Raw genomic sequence first — 27,088 nt, forward strand, 5'->3', positions numbered from 1 at the left:
GTAGTTAGAGAAGGAAATGCATGTTTTGTAACAAACAGAGCTCTACAAGTGTAGGACGTAGGAATTTTACAGTTCTGCTCCCCCTCTCATCTCTCTCTCCCACTTCCCATCACCAACATTCATGAACAAATCACCGGTATGTAGAGACATATGTAGATATACAAAGATGCAAACACAGAAATGCATAGGATCAGCTATGTTAGAATTCATATGCCACCCTGGCTCATGATGACCCAGCTTTGGTCCCACTCAGTACACGGCCGCCCTTAACAAGTCAAGCGGCAGTGCTCCAGGATATTGTAGTTACTCCTGACTGTCTTCGCTACCACTTTATATTATCTGTTGACAAACAGGGACTTTTCAAATGGCAACTGCTATGGCTAAATACTTTAATGTAATGCCTGTAATTACAGTTACCAATGTCTGTAATATAGACACCCACATAAGTATACTGGCAATGTGCACTCTGTAGCGCCATGTATTAGTTTAAGAAACACAGACTCTAGTTAGTCATTTAGATTGCATTTTTCTCTGGCTCCTCAGTCTCTGCTCACTTACAATATTTACAATTATACTGTAGCTGGTGGGGTCACACTGGAGTCAAGCTAGCTGGAAGTGAAGTGTACAGAGGGTCAGTTGGACAAGCAGTGTGGCTTCACCTCACTATTTTAACCTTTTGTAATTCTATGGCATTGTATGATGCTGAACAACTAAAAAAACCATAGTTCATCAATCCATTCTTGGAAGACAAAAGTGCTGCTGTGTCTCTGCATCATAAAGGAAACAAAAATACTGCACGTATCTGTCTCTATTTTAGCTAGTCAGATTGTCTGGGAAGGTCTTTTGTCTTCATATGAGGAGATTGCACAGCTCCTAGCACCATGGATCCTCATCTCTGCTGATGGCTACAAGGACTATTTTAATACAAATAAGCACTTTAATCACATTAATTACATGCATACGTTGAGCCAGCAGTGTGCCCAGGTGGCCAAGAAGGCCAGCAGCATTCTGGCTTGTATCAGGAATAGCGTGGCCAGCAGGAGCAGGGAAGTGATCGTTCCTCTGTACTCAGCACTGGTGAGGCCTCACCTCGAGTGCTGTGTTAAGTTCTGGGCCCCTCTGTACAAGAGAGACATTGAAGTGCTGGAGCGTGTCCAGAGGAGAGCTACCAGGCTGGTGAGGGCTCTGGAGACCAGGTCATGTGAGGAGAGGCTGAGGGAGCTGGGCATGTTTAGCTTGAAGAAGAGGAGGCTGAGGGGAGACCTCATTGCCCTCCACAACTACCTGAAAGGAGGTTGGAGAGAGGTGGGTGTTGGCCACTTCTCCCAGGTGAATAATGACAGGACCAGAAGAAATTGTCTGAAGTTGCAGGAGGGGAGGTTTAGATTAGATATTAGGAGGAATTACTTTACTGAAAGAGTGGTCAAGCACTGGAACAGCCTGCCCAGGGAGGCGGTTGAGTCACCATCCCTAGAGGTATTTAAGAAACGTCTAGATTTGGCACTTCAGGGCATGCTCTAGTGGCAGAGACTGTAGGTTGTTTGGTTGGACTTGATGATCTTAAGGGTCCTTTCCAACCATGAAGATTCTGTGATTCTGTGAAATCATCTGATTGAGAAAAAGCATACTGAAGATTTCAAGTGGAGCCTTAGCTGTCATTTTAAGGCAGGAAGCCTCCTGTTTTGATAGTCTTTGTTCAGCTTTCACTGGATGGTTTGCCAAGCGACATAGATAAGAGGTGTGGGTTCTTTTGGGACTGTTTTTTGAGAGGGACTATGGCATTTCATGCTAGCTGAGAGTACTGGGTATGACAGAAATCAGCTTGACTCACCCAAACAGCCATTTAAGAGCAGACCCTCTAGTGGTATAAATCAGCAAGGCTTGACTTCACTGGAGCTCTGCTAATTTACCCCTGTTGGGAATCTGGCTCTGAGACTTTACAGAGTGAAAAAGAAACCAAGGAAGCAAAACAAAGATCCTAAAATATTAGGAAATAAAACAGCTTGAGAATGCTATGTTTTCCCAAGCATTCAAAAGAGAAGCCTGTAGGTTATAGTTTCAATTTAATTTGTGGCTGTTTGATACATGTTCACACGTGCAGTATATGCCACAGAGGACTTAAAGGCCTATCGTGAGAAAAATGTCCGAGATTTCTTTTTATCTTATTTCTGTTGTGGTTATTCTCCAGTCTCTTTCGGCCAAAATTTCAGTGAAATTCGACCTTGCTAAGGATTTTTTCAAGACTAGTGTTGAAGAGATCTTCAACCATACAGAAAGAAAAAGAAAACAAGAAGGAAAACCTACTGTATGCTGAAGGTCAGACAGAAGTTCAGGATAACTTAGATGTGGTCCAATTATTAAAGGGATACTTTGACTGATCTTTCAGTAAGAATGGTTGTGAACATGGGAATAATTGTAGGATATCTGATTAAGAATGAGGAAGGTTTAACAGAAACCACCATAATTACGGTAGGAGAAAACTGAGCCTGTTCACCCTGGTGATATCAGGAATCCTGTAGTAATCTCCAGCCCAAAATCCTGATCAACTGACACATGAAGCCGCAAGGTCAGAAGCAAAGCTTTTCACTGTGTGCATTGGTTCAAAAGTTATATTCTAACTGGTAAAGAGAAAATGTAACATGAAGTGGAGCAAAGGCTTCATGGTCAAGCAAGCTGAGCAGTCAAGGATGCAGAGAAGTGGCATAAAACACAACAGTTTTAGCAAAAGTAACTTTTTGTTAAGAGAAACAATTTCATACTCAAGGAACATGTCACGATCTATCTAGATTTGCTTGAAGCCGTTCATAAAGTGCTCAGCTGAGAATTACTGTCTAGAACTGATGTAATGGAGAGTAATTCAAGATTATTAACCTAAAAGAAAATTGTATTTTAAAAAAAAGTAGCATGTTAGAAAGGAAATCTGTTGGGCTGTGAACTTTAGAGGAAGGTTTTGGACACATCTTGTTACAAATACTTGTTAGGGACTTTGAGTCAATAAACAGGTTTGCTTAAATGATAAAGGCGTTTGGAGGTATTGACAGCAATTAGGAAGCTCATATAAGAACCATTTTGTTTATAAGCAGAATAATGGAAACTTAACACAAAGACATCCATATAAAAACTTCATGTGGTGGGCTCGTCATTTGGAGGCAGCAGAGAAATGGAGCTCTAGGTGTGTTGTTAGACTGCAAAACAGCTATGAGCCTCTAATGTGACAGAACCACAGGAAATCTGAGACAAGCCTAAGATGCACTGCATATACATGTTCTTTAGAGTCACTGAAGCATTCATATTATTATACAAGGTACTGCCAAGGTGATGTACATCATATGCAGCTCTGATCACCCACTTTCAAAGCAGATTTAAGTTAACTTGCAATAGATCCAGAGAAGGGATACTGAAATGACTGAGGAAAAGAGCATAATCTTCTGAGAGCAGTCAAAGAATAATGACTTTTTTTCCTCTCAGATAGGACAACTCTTCATAAATGCATGTGGGAATTTAAAACAGGGTGGGAGTAATAAGCTTTTAAGCATAAAATTGGTAAAAGATCAAACAGAGATAAACTGGTCATACAAAATTTACCATGGTTGGAATCACCCTCTGATTTCAGTCAGTTTAGTAGTGTTCGGGAACACACAGGGGAAAAAAAAAACTAACTCTTTCAAGATGTAGCCCAGCAGCCTTATGGGCTGACAGAATAGTGGTGTTCTGGAGATACACATTCAGGTGTGGTGTAAAAATTTTCTGTGTTGAACTTAGTCACCTGCTCTAAGAATTTAAAAGACAATATATCTATTTCGTCACTGAGTTGGGTTCTTTTAAACCATGTCTTTGTTGTATGCAGTTAGTCCCAAACATCTGAGCTTCTATTTATCACCTAATTTTTGCTGTGGAGGTTTTCTTCTTTCACCCTAAGGAGCATCAGAAATTGGTCCCAGATAGGGAAGGGACGCCGGGAAGATGCAATGCTACTCTTGGTAGAGTAGAGAGATTTGGTATGTCTTACTCATGGCTACCTACATCTAACTGATGTTACTCTTTCCAGGGGAAAATGTCCAATGGTCCCAGCAAGTTCCTTAGTATTGCAGGAATATAGGATGTTAGTCTTGACCTCTTCTGTGTTCTTCCCTTAGTGTTAAGCCTCTTCACCTTTTATATATGAACTGTCTTCAGATGGTCAGAGAATATTGGAGGTGTTTTATGGCCTGTGGTGTGGAGGAATGCTTGGAGGACATGTTTTCTGAAAAAAAATATCTATTACAGTGACAACTGTGGAGAACTGGACTCAATTTTCTTTGTATCTCCATGACAATTTCAGGCAAAATTTTTACAGAAAGATTATTCTTCTTTTATAAATATCAATTAGATACATTCGATACATGAAGACAAATTAAATGCATCTGGACACTTCTTCGAGCTCTGCTAAAGTACCTATAGATTAAGTTTTAGTCTTTCTTCAGGCATCACTTGAGTGGTACTTTAAAGCCCCTACAAAGAAATCTCTAAAAATTGATTAAGTGTCTAATTAAAGATCAATCCTATCAAATTATGTAGTCTGTAAATTTTATTCAATCAAATCTTTTACTCTTGTACCCTATAGGAAAAAAAAAAGAAAAATGGCCACAGAGGTTCCATCAATAAAACTTTAGTACAACTGCGAGCACAAAAGAAATGCTGAAGTGAAATAGTTGTGATTGAAAACGTGTGTCAGGTTACAAATGTGCCAGAAGTCCAGACAACATTAGCTGTGAGTGACCTCTCATTTACAGCTCTCCTCACCACAGAAACAAAAGCAACTCCCACAATGCTAAACAAGTCAGAGTAATAACAGTCAGACTAAATAAGCAGCAGTAATTTTCTGCTAGTCTTTCTTTTCTTATATATTTGGTAGCAACTAGCCAACATGCCAATCCAAAGTCCACTGAACTCAATGGGAAGATCAGTGAGCACTGACCCAGACTCTGGGTCCTCTAAAATGAAATGTCTCTTTCCAAGTAAACAAAAAATTATACGAAAAAAAAAAAAAAGATGTCACCTCCAGGGTATTCCTCCTTTTTCACACATATATTGGGAAGATGCAGAAGGATGAAAATCAACCTCAAGATCTTAGGGGAAGGAAACTTCATTAGACATCTGGCAGATCTGAAATCTCATGATTGCTTGTCCTTCAGAAAGTGATAATACAAAGAAAATAAACCATAAACACAGTATTTTACCAATGCAGTCATCAGGTGAATTGAATAGAATGACAGACAAACAGCATGACTTTTTATTTTATTTAAAAAGGTTTTTGTTCAACAATCAACACTATAGACACCGATCATATAACAAAAAATGAAAGAATTTGATCATTATATTAAGTTTTATGTATGTCAATGACTAAGAATGTTCTGTCATTTTCTTGAGGTTGTTTGACTCATTAATCAAACATGGGGAGATAAAAAATTAGGGGATCACAGTACTTTTCATTTGCTCTGCTGACTTGAAAACAACTGAGAAGTGTCTTGCTGTCTGAAATGGTAACCATATTCTAAAGGCAAAAAAAGCCACAGTAAAATTTCCTGGAGTTTCCATTAACAGCATCCTTGCTTTCATTCAAGCCAGCAAACTACTTTTTTCTCAAAGAATATCAACTTGCAATCTAGAATATGTGGGGAGGGGGTGGGATGATTTAAAAAAAAAAAAAAAGACAACTAATTTGCCTTTTGAATACCTGCTCCAAAAAATGGACTTTCAAATGCTCAGCACTTCCAGAAATGGAGAGACTTGTCAGTTGTTCTATTTTACACTTGCTCGCTTCAAATACTTGGAAACAAGTCAAGTTTCTACCAGTACTCTTAGGCATTGCCCAAAAGTGCTTCCAGGCGAAGTTGCCACACCAAGTACTTCTGTATAAAGAAAATCAGTCTCAAACCAGTCTCAGTATTTTAAGTAGGAGACTGGATATGGAAATGTAGGATATTGAATTACCTAGGCCAACCTTTTTGTTAAAAGCAAAAATTGTTATTTTTAAGCTGATTAAATAAATTCTTTAGTGACACTGCATTGATATTGTTGAAAAAAAAAAGAAGGTACTTAAATCACATCTGATATTTCTGTAATTAAGGGTAACTACTGATCTTAATTAAAAATATTTTATTAAAAAAAATAAATCACACAGCTTCAATTACACTGCTCAGTTCAGGCTCCAAGAAGCAGTTGAAATAAATCAACCCACTAGCAGGCAGCAACTTATAAATGACATACCATAAAGGACATTCTCATATCAACATTTACTTCAGTCTTTCTGCTTGAAATATGTCCCACAAGAATTTCAGGACAAGATTGGTCCTAAAAGTGGCCAATTCAGAGCTGTTTAGAATACATTTTAAAATCAATTCAGTAGGATATTTCAGATAGGAGCCTTCATAGAGAGCAGTAGGAGGATGATATAGCCTCTAAACTTCCACAGGCTGTATCAATGGCAGGAATCTGGCTAAGAAACAGCAGTTTTTCCTTAGTAAAAATGTCGCCTTGTGAAAACAGAGCTGTTTCAGAAAACCATGGACTTCTAAAATAATTTTGAGCTGCTAAGCCTTTTTAGGGGAAAAAGAAATGAAGAAAAAATAAAAAGGGGGGAAGAAGGAGAAGGAGAAGGAGAAGGAGAAGGAGAAGGAGAAGGAGAAGGAGAAGGAGAAGGAGAAGGAGAAGGAGAAGGAGAAGGAGAAGGAGAAGGAGAAGGAGGAAAGAGGAAAAAGAAAAGGATGGAAAAAGGACCTTCCTAAGGAGCACAATTATCTGAAAAAATGAACTGCTTGGGATGAAAGCTACATTTCTATAGATGCTCTTATCTTTGTTTTCACCATCTCAAGTTCCTATATGCTCATTTGATGCTCTAGCCTTAAAGCTAGGACATTGCCCTGAAAAACAGCCAGGCTCTAGTCCTTTCATCTGCTTCTATTTATTTACTGAAAGTGTATCCCCATCAAAAGAAGTAATGGAGCGTTGCGGTGCCACAGCCCAGAAAGGGCTCTGACCTCGGTCAGAACATTCTCCTTGAGGAGGACTGAGCTGAACCCATTGCTCCCACATGAGAGAGGAGCCCTTTCTTTGCTGCACAGGCTGTCAGGGAAAGGCAGAGGACAACATCCCCAATGGTCCAAAGGAAAACTGGCCATGTTCCACAGAACAAGTAGCTTTTACTGTGAGGAGGTGAAAAAAAAGCCCTACCATGAGGGAAAAAAAAAAAAAAAAGGAAAAAAAGAAGAAGGTGAATAGTTCAAATGGAAATAATTGCAGCTTGGTTTAATTTTCTGGTTCGTTTTGGTGTCGGGCATTTGCTGTGCTCTTTTCCCTACTAATTTCCTGTCAGGATTGGCAGCCAATGACTCACCTGCATTCAGAGAGGAGTATAGCCAGAAAGACAGCCTACAGCTCCTCTTCTCCATCCTGTGCCTTAATCACACAAAACAACTCCCACTTCGACCCCATGAGTACAGCAATATTCAAAGCAAGGCAACTTCCCCTTATATCTGTAGATATTGACATAATAGAAGCACTGAAATCAGACATTCTAAGTACTCTGTCTTCATGGGTGACTCCCACAGTTCAGGGCAAAGCGGTAGTGAGTGGTCCTGGAGAAAACTATGTCCCGCCTGCCCAAAATGACAGGAACATGATGATTAGGGCAGTTTTTGAGAGTTCATCTCCAGAAAACCAAACTGACAAGCCCATGAGGCTGCCAGTAGTTTCCCATGCCCAGGGAGAAATCCCCAGTGGTTCATTTTCTGGTGAGAAATGTTTAGATTATTTCCTGCATGACACAGAATACACATGGATTCAATGGATAGAAATAAATTAGAGGAAGCTATTATAGGTCTCTAGGTTAGATTTTTAATCTCAAAATCTGGGATTTACCATGGGCAACCCTGTGATTCCAACAGACTTGCAGGGCCCAAGTAAACACGTATTACATCCATTACTGGGAAGCTAAGGAGGGCTTTTCCTGCAGCTGGCTTCTTGCGTACCAAGTTATGGTGAATGCCTAAAATCCTTAATGCATGCCATCAGAAATTATCATGCAAACACCAGCCTGACCAACAACTTACCTAATGGGCAAATCAAAAGTAAATGAGAAGAAAGGAAGATGAGTGACCCAATGAAGAACCAACAATTTGTCATTTGAGATGTTTTATTAGGCAGTTTGACAAATTTTGTGCTGGTTAACTGATTAAATTTACATTTGCCTATTTTTAATCTTTAATTTATTTCATACTCAAATATGATTGTTAGCCATTAATCAATAAGGTTTAAAGTGTTCATGATTAATGGGCAATGCCTTCAGTATAAATAAGAGATTCTGTGGTGCTGGGATTATTGGGCTCTAGCGATTGCAGGATTGCTCCTAGTGCTCATTCCTTAGTTACAATAAAGCGGGACCGGGAGGATTGATGAGATTCTGTGCCAGCAGTGTGATAAAATGAAATGGAAGCAGCTATTAAGGATCTGTTCGGGATAATGATGAAAAGAACCCAAAGGGTTAACAAGACTATGCTTTTGATATAAGCAGTATCAGAGAGATTAATGAGTCTCCGTATATAGCTAAATCGGGATTTACAGCATCTGTACAGTAAAAAGAAACCAGACAGTTTAATGAAACGACCACCTATGGCTCTGCCGGGATGTAAAGATTCGGGGCTATAGGAGTTCCGAGCCACTGTCTAAGGGTTAATGGGAGTCCGCCTGCAGCGGCAGGACAGGGGAGTTACAGGAGTTGTAAGCTACAGCCCCGGTAAGTAGCAACAAAAGGGTTAATGAAAAGCCTCCATGTATTGAGATGCTAATTGTCAAGATAGTGTATTACTTGAGGAAAGTAATTTGATTACTGGAAACTCCCACTAAGGAGGCAAGCTTGTGCCCCTTCCATCTGTCGGGCTCTGTGAAAGATGATGAATTGAACTCAAAACTCACGTGTGATGAAGTCACTGTCGTTTCCCCGCCAGCAGAGCCCTGCTGCCATGCCCACCGCACAGAGGGGAGCACCGCATTTCAACTTTTCCTCTGAAACCCAGGAGGCACAGTAACCTGTTACTTGCTGCTGCTTGCTTTTCTTTTTTTTTTTTTCCCTCCCCATTTTCTGCCTCAGCGCTACAACTGAGTCATTCTGTTGCCCATGGCTCGTGGGTATACAGTGCTCCTGCAGCGTGCTGCATTATTCCCCAGTTCATCTGTCAATGTTATTTTCGGCTAATGCAGATGTGGGGTTCGCTTACCGTCGCTTTGTAGACACTTGTCGAAAACCATTTGGAAAGCCTTAACTATGCATAAATCTGCAGAGTGAATGTTTTCTTTCATTCACTTGCTCCTATTATTTGATTTCTTGTAGGCCTCTGCGGCAGAGATGGAGAAAATAAGGTAAGTGAGACAGTTTATTTACATCTCATTATAGAGGAGAAATGTTCTGTTGCACAATGGATGATACAGGCTCTTGGAAAATATTTTCCTTAATACGATCAGTGTAAAATACTGGATTGTATGATGATGCAAGGGAAGCTGTGTTTTAGAGACAAAAGAAAAGGAATGTGGTTATTCTAGTAAACCTGTTTTGCAAAGATGTCAATTCAGAAAAGATGTTTTACACACAAACATGTTTTATTGCCAGATGCAGAGATATTTGATTATATAAATGTTGTAGTCACTTGTCCATTTACTGCAAGAGCCTGCCATTCCATTTAATGAGGAAAGTGGATCAATAATTCATGAAAAAGCTGAAGAAAATATAGGCTTGACTTCAAAGCATCTAATTACTGTGGTTTGTTTCAATATAATGCTGTAACATTGGTGTTCGATTTTTATTTTATATTGTATACCAGCCAGATAAATCTTGTCTCCTCTGTGTTTAAAATGTTGTCATACTGTACCAGTTTCTCAGCACATCTCTCTGCTTTAAGCAAAAGGAGATGGCTTTTATAAACATAAGTTTTCCATCTCATGTCCAAGTGCAAGTCTGCTTTGGGGGATATTGCTTTTGTGTATGTTGTTCAGAAAGAAAAAGAAAGAAGAAAGCATTCTAGCCCTTTTTAAAGAATAAATTAAAAAATAATCAATTCCTATCTATTAATAAAATCCCCAGGTATTATCAAAGTGATATGTAAAAGCTGAACTTTTTACTACCTTTTAGATACTTTATGGATTTTATTTTAACAACCCAAAACATTGGCCATGCTCTTATTTGGTTTTATTGGACAAGCCCAGATTCCTTCTCCGAACCTGGTGACTCAGTTTGGTTAGTGACAACTATTGTCCAAGCACAACTTTTTAGAGTTTGGAATGGCTATCCTGAGTTATTAGAAATGCAGAAAAGTTCTAAAATTCTGGAAATAACTGGGGAAGAAGTGGTAAATGTAAAAGAATAGACATTTGACTGGGTGTTTAATGAATTCTGGGCTGGAAACAAAATCTTGTTTTTCATTTGAGAAGGAAGAGGTTAAGTCTCTTACAGTGGACTTGAAGATGCATGTTCAAAAGTTTCTAATAGAATTTATTTATAAAGTGTTTCAGTTGTACATTTTTTGTGGTGTCTTGTGACAATGAAAGTATTATAATTTTTGAGCTGAAAGAAAAATGTGTGTGATGTATTATGGTTTTGCATGTATATAGGCACTATAATGTTAAAGCTGTGAGTTTTTCCTGAGTAATAACTGAGAAAGCAACTCAGTATGTGGTCCTGCATTTAGTAAAAATTCCAAATAAGATCATCTATGGTATATGCACATTCATGTCATGAATAACTCTGTCAGAAGATGCAAGCAAATATATATTGACATGCTTGCTTGATGAGCATATATGCACAAATGCAATACAATACTTGTAATACTTTCCTGAGCATGCCTTGGCCTCTGCTTTTAGCGGACAGGCTCCTGCCACATTTGCAATAACGGGCTGCAGAGCCCAGGAGCATGAGCTCAGGAATGTATTGAAAGAGAAAGAATTTGTTATGATACGGGTAAACAACCATAAAGCTCCATTTTCCTAGCACCCTAGTTTTGCAGCTGTCAGGCGTGCAGGAGTCCTTCCCTCAGTACTCCCTGAGCACTGTGTAGATGGAAAAGCGCATGCTGCCCTGCTGAAGGCAGTGGGAGTTTAGCCAGTAAGTCCAACAAGAGAAGGGTCAGGCTGTGTCAGGAGTTTGTTAATTAAGCACTCTGCTCACAATTCTTGTGTATAAAAGTTGCTTCTGATGGACTGTCGTCCCCATCACCCAAATGGGTGCAAGGCCAGTGCAAAGGCTCCTTGTGTTCCCAAGTGCAGCAGTGAGCCAGGCTGGGGGACCTCTGGCAGGACCCGCAGCAAAAGCTCCATCCTGAACTTCTCTAGGCTCCCTGTCTATAGTCATCTTCTTGGATGCAAACTGATAGAACCCTCAGCAGTTTAAGGAAACAGTAATCAGTTCTGAAGTTATTATTTTAAATACTGTTGAACCCACAGTCCTGAGACATTTAGATTTTTTCCTAAACTTATCAAAGTCTGGCACCCAGGTGGAAAACAGATTACCTTATCTTTTAAGCATAGTGGCTTCAGAGAGGCCATGAAGAGAGAGAGCCTGAAGCCAGGCGAAGGAAGAAAGAAGCAAGAGGGAAAAGGGCAGGCCAGGAGGAAAGCGGTATTTTTTGTTAGGTGTAGAAACCAGTGTAACATCACAGAAGAAGCCATTCCCACATGATACTTGAATTTGTTCTGCCCTATCCCCTGGGCCCAGCTCCTTCCCCACTCTCTTTTTGCAACCAGCTGAGGATGCGCCATCATCTGGGAGGGTGCTGGCCAGAGAACCAGAGGGTGAGTCCATGTCAGCTGCAGAGTTAGAGTGCACAGAGGGTACAAGGCTTCCGAAAAAGAGGAAGGAGAAGGGGGTCTGGAATTAGCAAAAAGGAAACAAACCAAAACCTTGTTGAAGAAACAGAAGAGGAGCAAGGTGACCAGGGGTAACCAGCAGGGTAACCAGCAGGGTAACCAGGCTTAGAACCCTCAGGGTTAGAAAAGTCCATGTTTGCGTTCTACAGTGCACTTCAAGCTAAGAAAGCCTTTTAAATATGAACAATAGGTGCAGAGAATCACACTTTTCAGAGGAGATGCTACACACTGACAGTCCTTGGGAGCCCATGGGGCAAAACATTTTAAAAGGGCAGCTCTGGAAGCCTTTGGGTGAGCTTTGTGCATTCCCCAGGCCAGTGCATTTGGGGCACACTCAAGGAATGGGGTGGCCAGGCCCATTCAGACAGAGGGTCAAATGAAGGAGCCTACAAAATTGATCCACTGATGTCCCATGCTTTAATCAGCCCCGAATTCATTGAGCCAGGATAGCACAAGCAATGGTGCAGAGAACTAATACACCTCTTGGTGTTACATTCCTTCACTCAGAATCTAGCTGGAAAGATGCAATTTATCTCACGTAACACAGTAATAATTCCCCTTGCAGGCCAAGGAGCTGCTGTGACCTGCAATGTCACATACTGTCCTTTTCAGCAGGGGCTTGCCGTGACTGCTTTAGAAGTGGAAGGAGCAGTAGGAAGCAGAGGCAGAGGTTATCAGTATTTAGCCTGACGCAGGGACGACTTTCTCTGGAAGTGGAAACATGCTATTTCGTGCTAAAACTTTGACTAGAAGAATCAGTTACTGCAATGAAGCCTTCACACTGTGAACAAGTCTTAGCAGTACATAGAGTTTATAACATCTCAGGGTACCAATATATTAGGCAGGAAGTAAGGTGAACTACTAATCACAAACCTCTTGAGGATCTGCACTTATGTAGGTTGGCTGTGTATGGTTATACAGTCACTTTAAACATTAATTACTTCTGACTACAACCTTTTAAATACAGTTTTTTTGATCTGGTTCTTTTTCATGTCTATAAACAGGACTGAAAATCTTACTTAAGTAAATTTCAAATATACCTATGCTATCTTATTCTGACTCTTGTGCTATCTTTGGTGCACAAGAGAAGCACATGCCTTCCAAGTCTGAGGCCTTGCAGATCTGTGGTGGCTGGTGCACAAAAGTGCATTCCGGTACTCTGGAAACTGCTCCTTTAAGTCAGATGGAATCCATAGCATGGCTAGATGTGCAAATGAAAGACCAGTTCCACTGCAACTCCTGTACAAATTCCTGGTAGCTTTTTCTTTGCTTCCATTTAATCCTGCTTGAAATACAGGTTAGGACATTGAACCTTTCAAGTGAAAATGCTGCAAGTTTTGGCATGAGACACCTCCAGATATATTTTTGTACACAAATATTGACCAGATTCTCAGTGGTTTTTGCACTGAAGAGTATCCTGCTCCAGAGGAAATGACAGTTAAGGTAGACAGATATTGTTCAATAAAAGCTTTTATTTTTTTAAATACACTCCTAAAATTTCAGTGACAATTCAGAAACTCTATAAATCAGTAGCATTAGTTCTAAGATTTCAAGGTCCTCAATAGGCTGAGCTGTGTATCTAAAAGTACATAAAACAGGACACTTCATCACCACCATCAACTGCCAGGCTCACATAATTAGCGCCTGTAAGGAGGATGACTTTCTACTTTGCAATGTAACCATGGTATTCCCCAACTGAGGATTACGTTATTTTGGCAGCATCAGTAGTGGCACTCTGGTAATCATCCAAGGATCTCTGATAAAAGTGATCCATGTCTCAAGGAAGCTGTAAGGCAACATCTTCATTTCATTGTAGTCCTTATTTCAGAGCATATGAAAGCAATTTGTTTTGCAGCTTGGTAATACCACAGCTGGTAATAAGCAGCTTGATCCAAGCCTCTTGAATTTTCAGACTTGGACTTTTCTCAAGCATGTTTGAGTTCATCTGTGGTAAGGAAGGAATATCAGTCTCTTCAAAAGCAACGTCAGAGGCACGTGCAGTCCTAGGGAGAAGCTTCTGCAGTAGTTTAGTGAAAATGTGAATACCTTCCTGAATGCCCACTAGATCATGCTGCCTTCCTTGCACTTGGTATAAATATAGCCCTCTTCATATGCTAATGAAGACACTGCAATTTCCTGCCATCCCCACCTTGCCCTTTTTCCTTCTCTCAGCCTGTATCAACATTAATTTTACCATAGTTACTTGAACACCAGGAGAGGATTTTTTTTTTCCCCAGAATGTTAACCAACAAACATGGTTTACTTTACCCTGGGTCTTGTCTTCACATCCACAGCTGCTGTGCTGGGAGCCACTGCCTTGTGCAGAGGCACAGTGCCACAGGACAGCAGCAGTGCTGTGCAAGCAGCAGCTCTAGCATCTGCTCAGCAGTGTCTGCAGGCTCTAGCTGATGCTGGGACTTCAAACCACAGCTGAGGAGACAGTCAAAGACATGGCACAGGGCAATCTCAGAAGCAATAGAGCACAGGGAAACGCTGGTGTGAAAGGGCCATGAGTTTGGGGTCATTAGAGGTTATGGTAGAAAAGTCACCTAGCTGGGTGAATGTTGGGTCCATTTTGAAAGAGAGAGGAAAAAAAGGAAAAGGAAAAGAAAGCTGCCTACTTGTATTCAAACAGGTAAAGCAGGTTTTTGTTTTCCTCTGCTTTGCATGTTTTCGTCTCCCAGGCAGTCCCAGCAGCAGTGACAGCCCCGCAGTGCTGTTTTCAGCACAGCTGGTTTGTTCACACTGCTATCCAAGGTGTGACTGCAGCACAGCTAAACCACACGTCTCTCCCCTCGAGGGACTACACGCAGCCTTAAGTTTGGTGGTTATCAACCATAGCAACGGGAGCAATGGACACACGAGGGTATATTCACAGCCCCCAGAGCAACTACAGCCGTGAAACTGGGATCGTTTGGAGTGGAGAACCATGCCAATCTACCTACACTCGCACCTCTGGGAATTATGGGGCATAGTATGCTTGTATAGCTTATACTGAAGTCCATCCCACTTCATTTCCACTATTACTGTTACCTGTGCTAGTCAGTCAAATTAGCACTACTTAGCTGAGGCAGGGGGATTAATGTTATGTTGTCCTACAACCCTGTACCTGAACTGCTGTCTGCTGCTTGGAAGAATGATGTAAAAGGCAGTGATGCTGGTATGGAAGGAATCATCTCCAGTCACCTGCTGTAATAAGTGTTGTGTTATAATATCTAAGAGTGGTCAGACACTGGAATAGGCTGCCCAGGGAGGTGGAGGTGGTGGAGTCACTATCCCTGAATGTGTTTGAGAGGCGTTTAGATGTGGTGTTGGGGGATATGGTCTAGGGGAGAGCTTTGTACAGCAGGGTTGATGGTTGGACTCGATGATCCCCAGGGTCTTTTCCAACCTGAATGATTCTATGATTCTATGATATCTTTTAGCTCTAGGTAAATACTGAATGGAGTAAAAGTGTCCAGCAAACAAGAAATGTGTCAGGAACAGAGGGCAGAATAGATTCAATTTGAATGAAAGCAGGTATAGCTATGTAAAGTAGCCTGCAGGGACAAGTGGGAGCTGCGCAAACATCTGAAGAGACCAAGGAGGTAGGTAGGAGGAGATGAGCCATGCCATCAACTGGGAGCTGCAGTGAGTCATGGGGAAGAGGCTGGACCTAGGTGATACCAAGTTTACAGATAATGCTCTGCCTACCACTTTCTTGCAAGGCAAAGTGCATCACTGAGCAATACCATAAGCTGCTCAGGAGAAAAACAGGAGGGGGCATTTTGGACAACTATTTAAGAAAAGAAAAAAAGAAGGTCTGTTTCTTATAGTGCTTGTGATTAGTTCAAAAACTTTGTACAGGGAGTAGAGCTTCTAGAACAGGTGGAGATTTTTGTTGAGTTTCTGTTGGATTTTTTTTCCCCCCAAAGATGCAGCGATGCTTGATGGTCAGAAAATTCAAAGGTGGGAAAATTGGATGCTGTCTGCTTCCCCTGTATTGCTAACAGCAACCAGACTTCAGTTTATGTAAGTGCTCTGACCAAAGCTATCGAGGGATGTGTGCTGAACAGTAAAAGCAGCAACTTACAAAGCAAACAGTGGCAATGGCTGCAGCAGTAACAAAACAGTCTTATAAGATGAAGAGCATAAGAGGTTCCAGGCTGCAAACCCGAGATGGTTCAAGGACAGTATAGTTTGTGAACCACACTTGAGTGTGCTCTGTGGTGAAATCAGGTACAATTTGAATGCTTGCTGCTACTACAGTGCACAGACTGATGAGAGGAAGGAGATAACTTGTCTGCAACACTTTATTACAGGCTTTTGCAATTGCCAGCTCCGCTGCTGCTGGCATGGCTTAGGCAATTTAATTTACCAATCAATTCTTGATTTACACACAAGTGACTTTAGAATGCATTCAAATAAAAACTCTATATCACCACATTTGATTCAATGTTCTTTAAAAATCAAACGCATCTGAAATATCAAAACTATTAAGCTTTTCACATTAAAAAAAATTGAAGGGGTTGAATTGTCTTAATGTTTTAATGATGACCTAGAGCCAGCTTAGCATGAAGTACAATGTGCTGAAAAAACAGGCAGTAGACAGGGAGCTATAATCATGTTTTTTGTAATTCATGAATTTGAGGGCTGTATAATTTACAGAGCCCTCAAGCAGTATAGCAGGATCATGAGTTTGTGTAGCTTCTTGCTGGATTTCTGTGATGCATGTGACCACCCTCATGTGAGCTGTAGAACTCCTGTTATTCAACTCTTCCAGGAGTAACAAGATCCACCTCATTGAATAGTGCACAGTGTGACTGCTCATTGCTTGGTTTGTAGTAATGTTTATCTTGGGATAAAAAGGGCCTCCGTGTCACATGCAGTTATATTGCCTCTTAGAGTGTGAATTTCTTCATATATGCATTTGCAAAGCTCTGAAAAGCATTGAGAAATCTAATGTTCACCCTGAGGTTGCCCAGCTGTCACCATGTCAGGAAAACCATAACTGAGAAACAGGGTGCGAGAGAACATACACACGCCTCATGCATCAGACTTACATCTAGGAGGGCAAATGGTATTTGAGAGGAATATTGTTGGCAAAGTAGTAGTTGACTGATTTATGTGACGTACTAGGACATCATGACTACACAAAGGACATTTCAGCTACTCAGAGCTAAATGCAAATTTTGACCACCTCACCTTGATTTTGCCAATCTTTAGAAGAAGGAGGAGGAAGAGAAGGAGGATGTCCTAGAAGAAAAGAGGAGCTTCAAACTTTTTCTGTAAGCCTCTGAGCTCTTCGGGCACTCCCTGCTGTGCTACAAAACCCTCATGTTCACAAGAAGCTCTCATGACTCCACAGCTCCAAACTGATGCCCTCTGTTCAACATGACCAAGTTTCATATCCATGTCAAAGCAAAGGGCCTTAACTTAGAAGTTTCTGTACAAATCAGGTCAAAAAATGGGCTTATTTTATGTTTCTGTTAGCTGTAACTGCCACTTAGACAAGAGGATCAGTTTAAGGAGCTGCTCTATTTTTAAGGCCTTCCAAAAGCTATACTGGAATTCCCAGCAATGAATGGCAACTTAATCTTTTTCCCTCACCATCCCCAAAGAGCTCATTCTTGCAGTAGCCAATTTGAACAGATAAGCAATGAGCACTCCTCTTTTCTGTGCATTTCCATTTAAAAAGTGTTAAATCTTTGTGCTGCTATTTAACTCAGGGATGCTGTTTTTACCAAGGTACCGCACAAATTAACAGTTTTCAATGCTTTGCCTGTACAGAGTAGTCTACAGATAGAAAAAGAGATTTTCTGGTATATCTATATAATTGGTTTTACTGCCAAGAAGTCCTACAGATGTAGGTGCTTGAAATGACATTTAAGTAGCACTAAATGCATGGCAAATGACTTTGCACACACATATTTAACTAAGGTTGTAATTGCTGGGCCTGTTGCCCTTTGAGATATTATTTCCTCTTGATATGAATCCTACCTCTATCCTGTAACAAGGAAGTAGTATTTCCAGGGAGTTAATCAGAACGAGTCCAGACCAACATGCACTAAATATATTCCAAGACTTAACACAGATCCGTGAGTGGCTGAAAAATAAATGTTTTGCAGCTCTACCCAATATTCTTAACAACTCAGCAGGGAACTAGTAACAAAGTACATTCACAGAGGCATATCCTTCATGATGGGGAAAGTGCTGGTTTCTATAGGGAAATAAAGATTTTTAGACTGCATGCAAACAATCTATAGCACTAGAACAGTTCTATTTGAATTCAAACTGAATTGTACATTTAGTTTTGTCTCTCAGCGTATGAATAGCAATGATGTTTTTATTTGTATTTGCATTCCGATTTAGATTGATGAGACATGGACAATTAAAGAGTGAAAGATCAAGTGAGTCAAAAATGAGTTCAAAATGAGAAACCCAGCAAAGCAGCCCAAAGCAATGGAGGTAGAGTGGTGAAAGACAGAGCACCAGTGATATTTAAGTAATTTACTTGGAAAGCAGTACCATAGCTCAACACATCGGAAAATTTGATTGTCCTAGTCAAAAAAACAGAGCAAGAAGTTTTTACACAAGTCCAAATAGCCTTCAGTCCTACCCTTTCCAGTGCTGAATTCATAGACTGGCTCTTGCTAAAAGGGGTGCATGACTGACCTGGCTTATTTTTGTCCAAATCTTCTTGCAGCCTTGCAAACACAGTGCCAGCCAGATCAGGCGAGGAAGCACCTGGTTTCTCAACCCACATCAGCAGCGTGACCTTGCCAAGTCTCAGCCTCAGCAGTTTCATTTATTTTTGACCCCTCACAAGCCTTTAGGAAGAGCAACTCTTCCTGGCTTACTCCTGTCCTTAGTGTACCAATGCCACTAAGTGCCATGGGCATGAGAAGCAGGCTCTCGAGGAGACTTTCAGCCCATGCTTTAAAATGTAGTCCAGGACAGCCCTGTTAATGCAGCCTTTGCTCTGAAGCCCCTAGATATCTGGCAAGCTTGGAGGCGGGTGAGGGGGTGTAAAGAGCGCTGATAGGAAGTCCCATCATTCACTTTGCTTCTATTTTCCCACTTGCGGAAGGCAAAGCGCTCCCTTTGCCCTGCATCTGGAACTGCCACGGTAGGTGGCAGAGACCTCTTGCTAAAATGATATTGCCAGATGTTGAGTCTCCTGAAGCATGTTTTCATGTTTTTTTGGTCTTGTTTTATTTCTTCAGAACACGCAGACAGTTTGTGTCTTGTCTTTATATCAAACGTTGTCTATGTAACTCTTTCACTACTGGAGGAACCAAGAGTAGGAAAGCTCTAGGAGGTACACAGTTCTCCCCAGTCCCATGTGAAGGAATGACCAAATTCAAGAGTCTTGGCTTTTCTATGAGGAAGGTTAATTAGCCCTTTGTATAACTCAAGACGTAGCTCTGGCAACACAGCATATGGGCAGGAGAGGGAAGAAATGAGTCATAGAGAGAGAAGACTGACATGAGTTTCTTTGGGCCAAATTTAGCCGACCTATACTGTTTGTTAACAGAGCAACTCCCCCCCCACCTTCCCTCCTTCTCTATCTACAAGAGAAATCACAACCTAAAAGTCATGAATTTTTTTTTCTGAGAAACTAAAAGTACAAGAAATTATAGCACTAAACAGGTAGTCTGCTAATAAATGCCAGTTTAGAGGAGTAAAGCTGTCTTGCCTACTGCATATGATGCAAATAGTTCCCGATAACAGGCAACTTTTGACAATAGGAACATTTTTTTTCTGCACCTTGACAAAGCTGCTGATGCAGAATTTTACAGCGACTGTAGACTTCAACTTGCTTTCCTCAGTAGATTCAGTTACTGGAATTGATGGGTTTCACACGCTGTGAGCTTCTAGGGGGTTTTCTTTACAAACCAGGACTGAATATCATCTAAATGTAAAAGAAAAAAAAACAAACTGAGAGAGATGTCCCGTTAATTCCAGCACACAGTGCACTTGGAGCCATTTGAGAGAAACAATGCTAACCCAGCCAGTTTTGCTTAGTATACTTCGCTTTGAAGAACATTTGTTCTCATCTAAAAGCATTTATTTTTTTAATGCAGTGAAAGCGTTCCCATGGTCTATCGTGGCAAACAACTTTTATTATAACCTAGAAACACGTAGCAAATAAATGACAACAGCTACACATTACTTGCATTCAAGGAACATGGAAGGTTTTGTTTACAGTTTTGATAGTAAAATTCTGATGAATACTTTGCTGGTAATACAGTGTAGAGTGGACTACTCTGCTGTGGTTTTGCAGTTGCTTTGCATTCTCATCTCCATCCCCTGAAGAGCTCTCCAAATCCTACCGCACAGTAAAAACAAAGTTTATTGGGATTTTCATCTTAAGTTTCCCATAGCACTGAACTACTAATTTTCATGGCACGCAGAGTAGACAGTTCCGATTAAATTGCCAGCCTGGATTTCTAGACCATCCCATCTCCTTATTCATCATCTCTATATACACAACATTGGGAAAGCATCTCAAGATATAAATAGGCATAGATATGGTTGCATGCTGAATTCTAAGTAACTGAATTAATCCATTACTGCATCCTTGGAGGACTCCAATTTTTCCCAGAACTACAACTCCTTTTTGAGTTTTATCTACTTCATTATGCATAGATTAGTTACATTATGTATTGGTTTGCACAGACCACACAGAATCTGAAAACTACAGTTTTGCAGAGAGATTAATAGAATCAGAAAGAGACTCAAGAAAGCAACATATTCTTTTATCTAAAAGGTAATGTTATTTATACTTTTTTACATTCATGTGAAGAACAAAGCACTCACATGATACTCCTGTCACTCATATCTAGAATGTTGCCTGCTACAAGTCTGCATTACTTGAAACCATAGCTGGCGTACACCTGCAGCATGGATTCATGGCACAAAGCTACTAAACTAGTCAAGGTTTTCCAAATCCACTTAGCACTTTTTTCCTTATACCTTTGCTATAAGCCACTGAACTGGAGACTAGTTAACTATAGCTTTCACAATGTCAGAAGGCATTCTTATTAACAGCAGAATCAGTAAAATTGACAAAAACTGTTATTCCTTTACTAGTCACAGCTCTTTTACAGAAAGCTATTGCATTTTCTATTCTTACCCTGACTGTTTTCTTCAGCACTAGAAATTAGGGCATTGGCTTGCAGAGTCATGCCCTGATTGCTGAAATTAAGGGCAATTATGCAATGGAAAGAGGAAGTATAACAGGTCAGAGATTGTACTTCTGCTTGAAATGCAGGTGGTGAAGGTGCTGCCATTATCGAGTTGAAAATATGGATTGAGGTCTATAGCTTTGAAGGATCTGACAGTCTTGCTCTACAGACATGGGTTACAGCCACAGCCATTAGGGCTCTCTCAGAAGCACTGTCAAGGTTCAAAGGATTGTCTTCCCCACCGCCCACCCCCTTTTTTTTTTTTGGAGCACTGTATAAGTCACAAACTTCCATCTCCTCAGGGGAACACTTAGCACCCTTTCTAGAGTAACAAAGAGTTTCTTTCATGGGCAAGGTGCCAGACTATTTTTTTTGTTCCTAATTTAGAGCTTAAACATGTTGGTAGACAACATTGAGAAGACAACATTGAGCCACTGCCTCTCACAGATGCTTCTCTCAAGATGCTGTGGATCCCAAATCCCAGGCCTGTGCCGACCCTGTCAGATTTGCAAATATCCCCTGATGTCTGCAAACCACTGGGAGCCCCTTAAAAGGAAAGTTTTATAAATGTGCAGAATACTGTTGGGGTTTTTTCACCCCCCTGACTCACTCACTCTGCATCATTTGACATTTTAACATATTGCCATATTAACCACCAAAAGTCTGATCTGTGAGCATGACTTCAAACTTATATTTACAAGAGTTGAGATGCAGTGGCATATGGACCACCAGCTGGTGAGAAGTAGGAATGTTACTTTGTGGAGTTTGAGTCACTAAATGATTTAAAAAAACAAAACAAAAAACAACAAAAACCCAAACCAACATCTTCTGTACAGTTAAAAAGTTAGAGAAAAGCTTGGCGTCTTAGAACCAAAGTTGTTTGAAAGGACAACTGCAACAAGGCCGGTACCCAGAAAGCACAAAATCTGGAGGCATTAAATAAACTCGAAGCTATGTTGTTTATTATAAGAGGTATATGCAAACAAGCTGTTTCCTGCTAAGGCTGTAAGAAATAATACCACTGAGGGAGTGATGTGAGATAGAAAAAAAGAGATACAACAGTCTGTTCCTCTTAAACAGGACGAATTAAAATCCTGAGCGAGGGTGAGACTGGGGGAAGTGTCTTTTTATTGAGGTCAAAACCACCTACACTCAAATTCAAAAGTCTCCAGCCTTTTCCCCCACGTCTCCCTAGCGTTATGTCTTTTCCTCAGGTGTTGCCACCCCTTCACCTTCTGGAAGGATTCTCCTCATGCTCCAATGAACAGCTTCACCCCCTCCCCTCCCCAGATGGTGACTTGAGCTGACATTTGGCAGACCTTAGATGTTTCCCACTCCAGCAACTTTTGGGAGATTAATCACTTATTTAAAATACCTAAGCTTGAGTCCTCCCAAGAAGTAGTCCGTCACTCCTCATCCTGGTTTCTTCCCTCAGACTGTTGTTTTTCACCACTGTTACTCCCGGAACAGTTGAAAACTCCCTGCCTAAAGTCATGCAACTGTAACAAAGATTAATTTTCACCAAACTTCAGAGACTGAAGTTTACTATGTTCCTCAGTGCCAGTCCATTTCATCAACCTTTTCACTTTATCTATTCCTCTAGAAGCCCAGGTTAGGAGACACCCAGGTCTTAGAGGACAGGTCTGGGGTCTCAGTCTGCAGCACTGCCGATGGCTGCTCTCCCCTCACCTGCACTCCCTTGCCAGCCCTGCTTGTTCAGGAGCAGTTCCCGTGGCTTTCTCAGAGAGAGACATGAGAAGAGGGAGTCTCCTGTGGCTCCATCGATGCAGCTGCTAAGCAGAAACTGTCTTTCAATAACTGGCATCTTTTTGGAGAAAGTAGTAAACAGAAGGAAAAAAAAAAAGAAGATTTGGCAAGAGGAAAGATTCATGGATAAACATTTTTTGTAATGGGGGAGGAAGATATAGAAGGAAAGGCCTGTTCCTTCAAAAAATAGAATATTGTCTGGGGACTATTAAATAACAATATAACTAATTACCAAGATAATTATCTTCATGCTGGAGCACCAAACAGCTGAAATACAGAAGCTGCTGAGAGCACTTACTATAGTAAATTACTGAAATGCTTGTCATGGTTTATTCTGCTGAATTAGGGTACTAAAAGAAGTGTGTTACATTATTTCTCTATTGACTCTTCCACATGTGATTATTTATTATTAGATTCATAAGTATGAATCAGACAGGAAGGTCAAGTTACTAATGATTCTGGAGCCTCATCAGCTGTACAGCATTATCTGCACTGTAAAGGTAGATACATTGTTTACCTGCATAATGAGAGTAATGCAAGTAATTATTAAGGTACTTGACTATCAGTCACGTTAAAAAAACCCGCCACTAGATCAGCATGCAAAGCATTAACATTGTAAATGCTGTATTGGAGTTGTAATGTAAGGGAAATATAAAGCATGTCTTTTTTTCCTACCCTTCCTTAAACAAAGAGCAGAAGCATATCCGAGAGAGAAATCTGAAATCATTACTTTCTGCCTCTGCACTGTGTAGGTTTGTTTGGCCAACAGAGGAGCATTTGCACTTCTAGATGTCAACCAAGTCTCAGAAACCCTCTGTGGTTCCTGCAAGTGTTATTGCCTTCTTAAAGGCAAAACTGAGAATAGTGAAGTGACTTCTCCAAGTTCTTTGAGGGGCTTCTGTCAAAGCCAAGACAGACTTTGCTTTAAGACCAAGAGGGCAGAGAACATAAAGCAAGAAAGCAAAGTTCTTGCTTCAGGAGCAGAATAATCATTTCTGAAATGAGTAGTTTCATTCAGCCAAGGAAGAGGGACAAGTTCCAAAGCAGAACATCCCTCAGCCAAATCAAAATGCTCATGGTACTGCTTGCTTCTTCCCTGTTTCACAAATGATTTCAAAACTCATTTGTGACTGTTTTTCTCCACATCGCTTTATCCTCTCCACAGCACAGCAGCATAGACCCCTTGTGAGGAAGGATCCAGATACGGTGACTTGTCCTTAACTTGTCCCCAAGTATAAATAATCCCCACAAAATCATTGCTACTCATTGCACAGATACAGGCTCTTAATATCAGTTAGGTATAGTGTACCAGCATCACTGCATACATGCTTGCAAGAAAAGTACTACTAGCAGTAGCTTTAAGACCTAAATCCACCACCAGTGCGAGCAGACTCACCTGCATTCAGGTGAAAATAGTTACTGCACTTTCTACAGGCAATATCTTTGATTTATTCTGATGTTTTCCTGTGCATGAAAAAAGGTCAGCCAATAAGGAATAAAAAGCATAGCGCAAGATGAGGGCAGTTAACATGGCTTCAGTTTCAACAGTGTTTTCCCACCCCCCTCCTCCTGACATCTCAGCTTCACAGAGAGAAGCCTAAGTCTAACTACCATTTCTGTGCCCTTTTCAGCTTATGGTAATTGCTGTTGTGTAGCATCACAGTATTGGGGCGTCTGCCCTATCCTTCTCCCTGTTTTGTGCAGGCAGCAGCAGGAGAATTTTCTTTTGATTTATTCTTCTAATAAATCGCTTCAGCGATGTCAGAATATTAGAGCTGCCTATTATCTAAAGGTTTCTTTGCAAATTCACATTAAATGAAAACGTAACTTTTCAGTCGTTAATGCACTGAAAGACGTTGTGGTTAAAGGAGGAGATGGATGGTTCGGAAGCTTATCCATTACGTTTAAAAGCAAATTATCAGTGACAGAAGCTAGGTGAAACAGACAGCAGGAGAAATCAAAAGACAGATTGAGATATCAATCAAAGAGACTTTCAGATCCTTTTCTTCTTGCACGGACCACTAGAGGAGGCATTTAGAGGGATGTAACAGAGCAGAGAGAGTCTTCTGCCACGTGGGAAAACCTGAGGCATTTTTGCTGCCCAGTCACTGCGGGTGACACGTGCTACACCAGGGTGGGAGGAGCAGGAGCATGGCAGCAGCTGTTGGCAGAAAGCTGCTGATGCCATAGGGTACCCCACACAGACTCCACCTTACAGGTCTGAACGGCAAAGTTAAAGAAACCAAGGGGCCTGTTTAGTAAGAGGGAACTTTGTACCCAGGCTAGAAGAATCCTTGCAGGACTATTCTTGAAACAAACAAGTTTAAGACATTTACTTTACCTCTCAGAAACAACCAAAATGCAAATAGATACTGCAAACCTCTCAAAGGGGATTCAAGATTCGAATGACGGTATGGGTCTGATCTATAACATTTTCAGGCCTCTGTTTTCCTCTGTGCAATGGGGACAATGGAGAACTCTTTCCCAGCCTAAAAGGAAAACATGAATTAAGCATATAGAAAACTATGAGGCACTTCCATAAACTAAACTGGTTATCTAATTCAAATGTAGCAGGTGCAGGTAGGACATGGGAGTTTATTGATTAGTTCTACACCAGAGGAAGATTCAGTTCTGCAGAAGGGTCATTGAATAACGAGTTCATATTTGCTATTGGATGCTATGTCATTAAAAGCTCATGACTTACAGCAATACCATATTTATCTAATGAAGACTGAAGTACTTTCTGTGTAGTTCTTCACATCTGAAGTTATACACTTGGTTTGACTTGGAAAGAAACAGTACATTTTACTTTTTTTGATCTTTGTATCTTTTGCTCCCGTTCTCAGAAGTACTGTTTGGACTTTAAGTTCTGCATTATAAACTGCATTCTTGATATGGATCTCCCATATTTAGGTGCTCTGATTGTTCAAAGGACTCTCCAGCTGGGTAGCAAGACTATTTGAGTGCTAATACAGTGATTGTGAAGAATGGGACATCAGTTCCCGTTTTAGAACATAAATCTTGGCAAGTTTGAATGGAGTATATTCAAATGGGAACAAATGGACATTTTAAGCATGTAATTTAAAACAAAACATTCAGCACTAAGATGAATAAGCTCAGCAACTGCAGCTCCCCTAACCCAGCATATAAGAGCCGACGGGTGACAGTTCCAAGCTCATAGCCATCGGGCAGCCCATGAGAGCACCTGGCCCCACGGCTCAGCAGTGGGAACCCTGCACTCCAGGTCCCCTTTCAGTAGTTGCAGCTTTTAGCTCTGCTTTCTAAGGCACTCATCTTTCTTCCTTATCTGTGGCTCCCAAACGCTTCCTGTGGTTTCCAAGAAGGACACTGTCCCAACTCTGCATCTATTCATGCATCAGGCTTGGGTACATTGTAAATACATCCATGTGCTTATACACACATCCATTTCTATCTGCCACCAGAGTCTTTCTAAAATGCACTTTAAAAAAGTTCTTCCTAAAAGTAATGCTAAGCCAGAGCTGCTTGCACTCTGTAATGCTAACAGTAAGCCTTATCTTTCCAACTGAATGAAAATGGGGGGGGGGGGGGAGTCTATGTGGGGTTGAAGAAAGCGATTTGCAGATCAGGCTGCTTTTCCTCACAAGTGAGCACCTTGTCTGCTTGTGGCATTTTGCTTTAGCAGAGAATGTGTCATGCATCCAATTAAAAAGATATCGAAGGAGACAAGATTGGAATGCGAATGAATAAATGCTGCAGCTGCACTGGGAAGACTTGGCTAAAAAGCACACAACTGGGAGAAATACTGTCTTCTTGACCATTCCTGCAGTCACACCAGTGATGATACTAAAGCACGAGAACAAAACTGGATCATCTACTGCATGCTACAGATATGCCTCCTCCTTAATCCAGCGTACTTATTTTGAGTTCAATGAAGAGATTTTACATTAACTGAAAAAGTAGAGACGTCCAGCCTTACACTGCCTTTAAGAGCTGCTGTATAGTGAAAGACAAGCATACTGGGATTTTTTTCAGATTCCCATTCCCATAGTGCTCCTGTCAATGCCTGCATTTCGGTCAGATTTAATTCTGCCTTTGGCAATGGCCTGCGACTAGACCACAGGGGAGAGGAAGGGTTATCTGGACTGCTTAGAGAGGTTTTGAAATCTCGATCCTTGAAGATATTCAAAATTTGACTGGACAAGGCCCTAAGCATCCTGATCTGACTGAATCTGCTTTGAACAAGAGGTTGGACCACATGACCTCCAGAAGTACCTTCC

At 40.9% G+C, this 27,088-nt stretch overlaps 1 protein-coding gene across 11 annotated transcripts in view; it reads left to right on the plus strand.

Annotated features, from left to right (window-relative positions):
• BEGAIN (brain enriched guanylate kinase associated) overlaps positions 1-27,088 on the plus strand; it is a 163,624-nt gene that overhangs the window by 38,720 nt on the left and 97,816 nt on the right. For 7 of the 11 annotated variants that reach the window (XM_074583983.1, XM_074583984.1, XM_074583987.1 and 4 more), the window contains one exon: positions 9,368-9,396. In XM_074583983.1, the coding sequence (XP_074440084.1) occupies positions 9,368-9,396 (29 nt within the window). Of the gene's footprint in view, positions 1-8,430; positions 8,774-8,844; positions 9,057-9,150; positions 9,397-27,088 lie in introns of those variants that run through there. The other 4 variants (XM_074583986.1, XM_074583977.1, XM_074583981.1 and 1 more) reach the window with 4 other exon arrangements.

Source organism: Larus michahellis, chromosome 4 (genome assembly GCF_964199755.1).
Source record: "Larus michahellis chromosome 4, bLarMic1.1, whole genome shotgun sequence".
Taxonomy (NCBI): Eukaryota; Metazoa; Chordata; class Aves; order Charadriiformes; family Laridae; genus Larus; species Larus michahellis.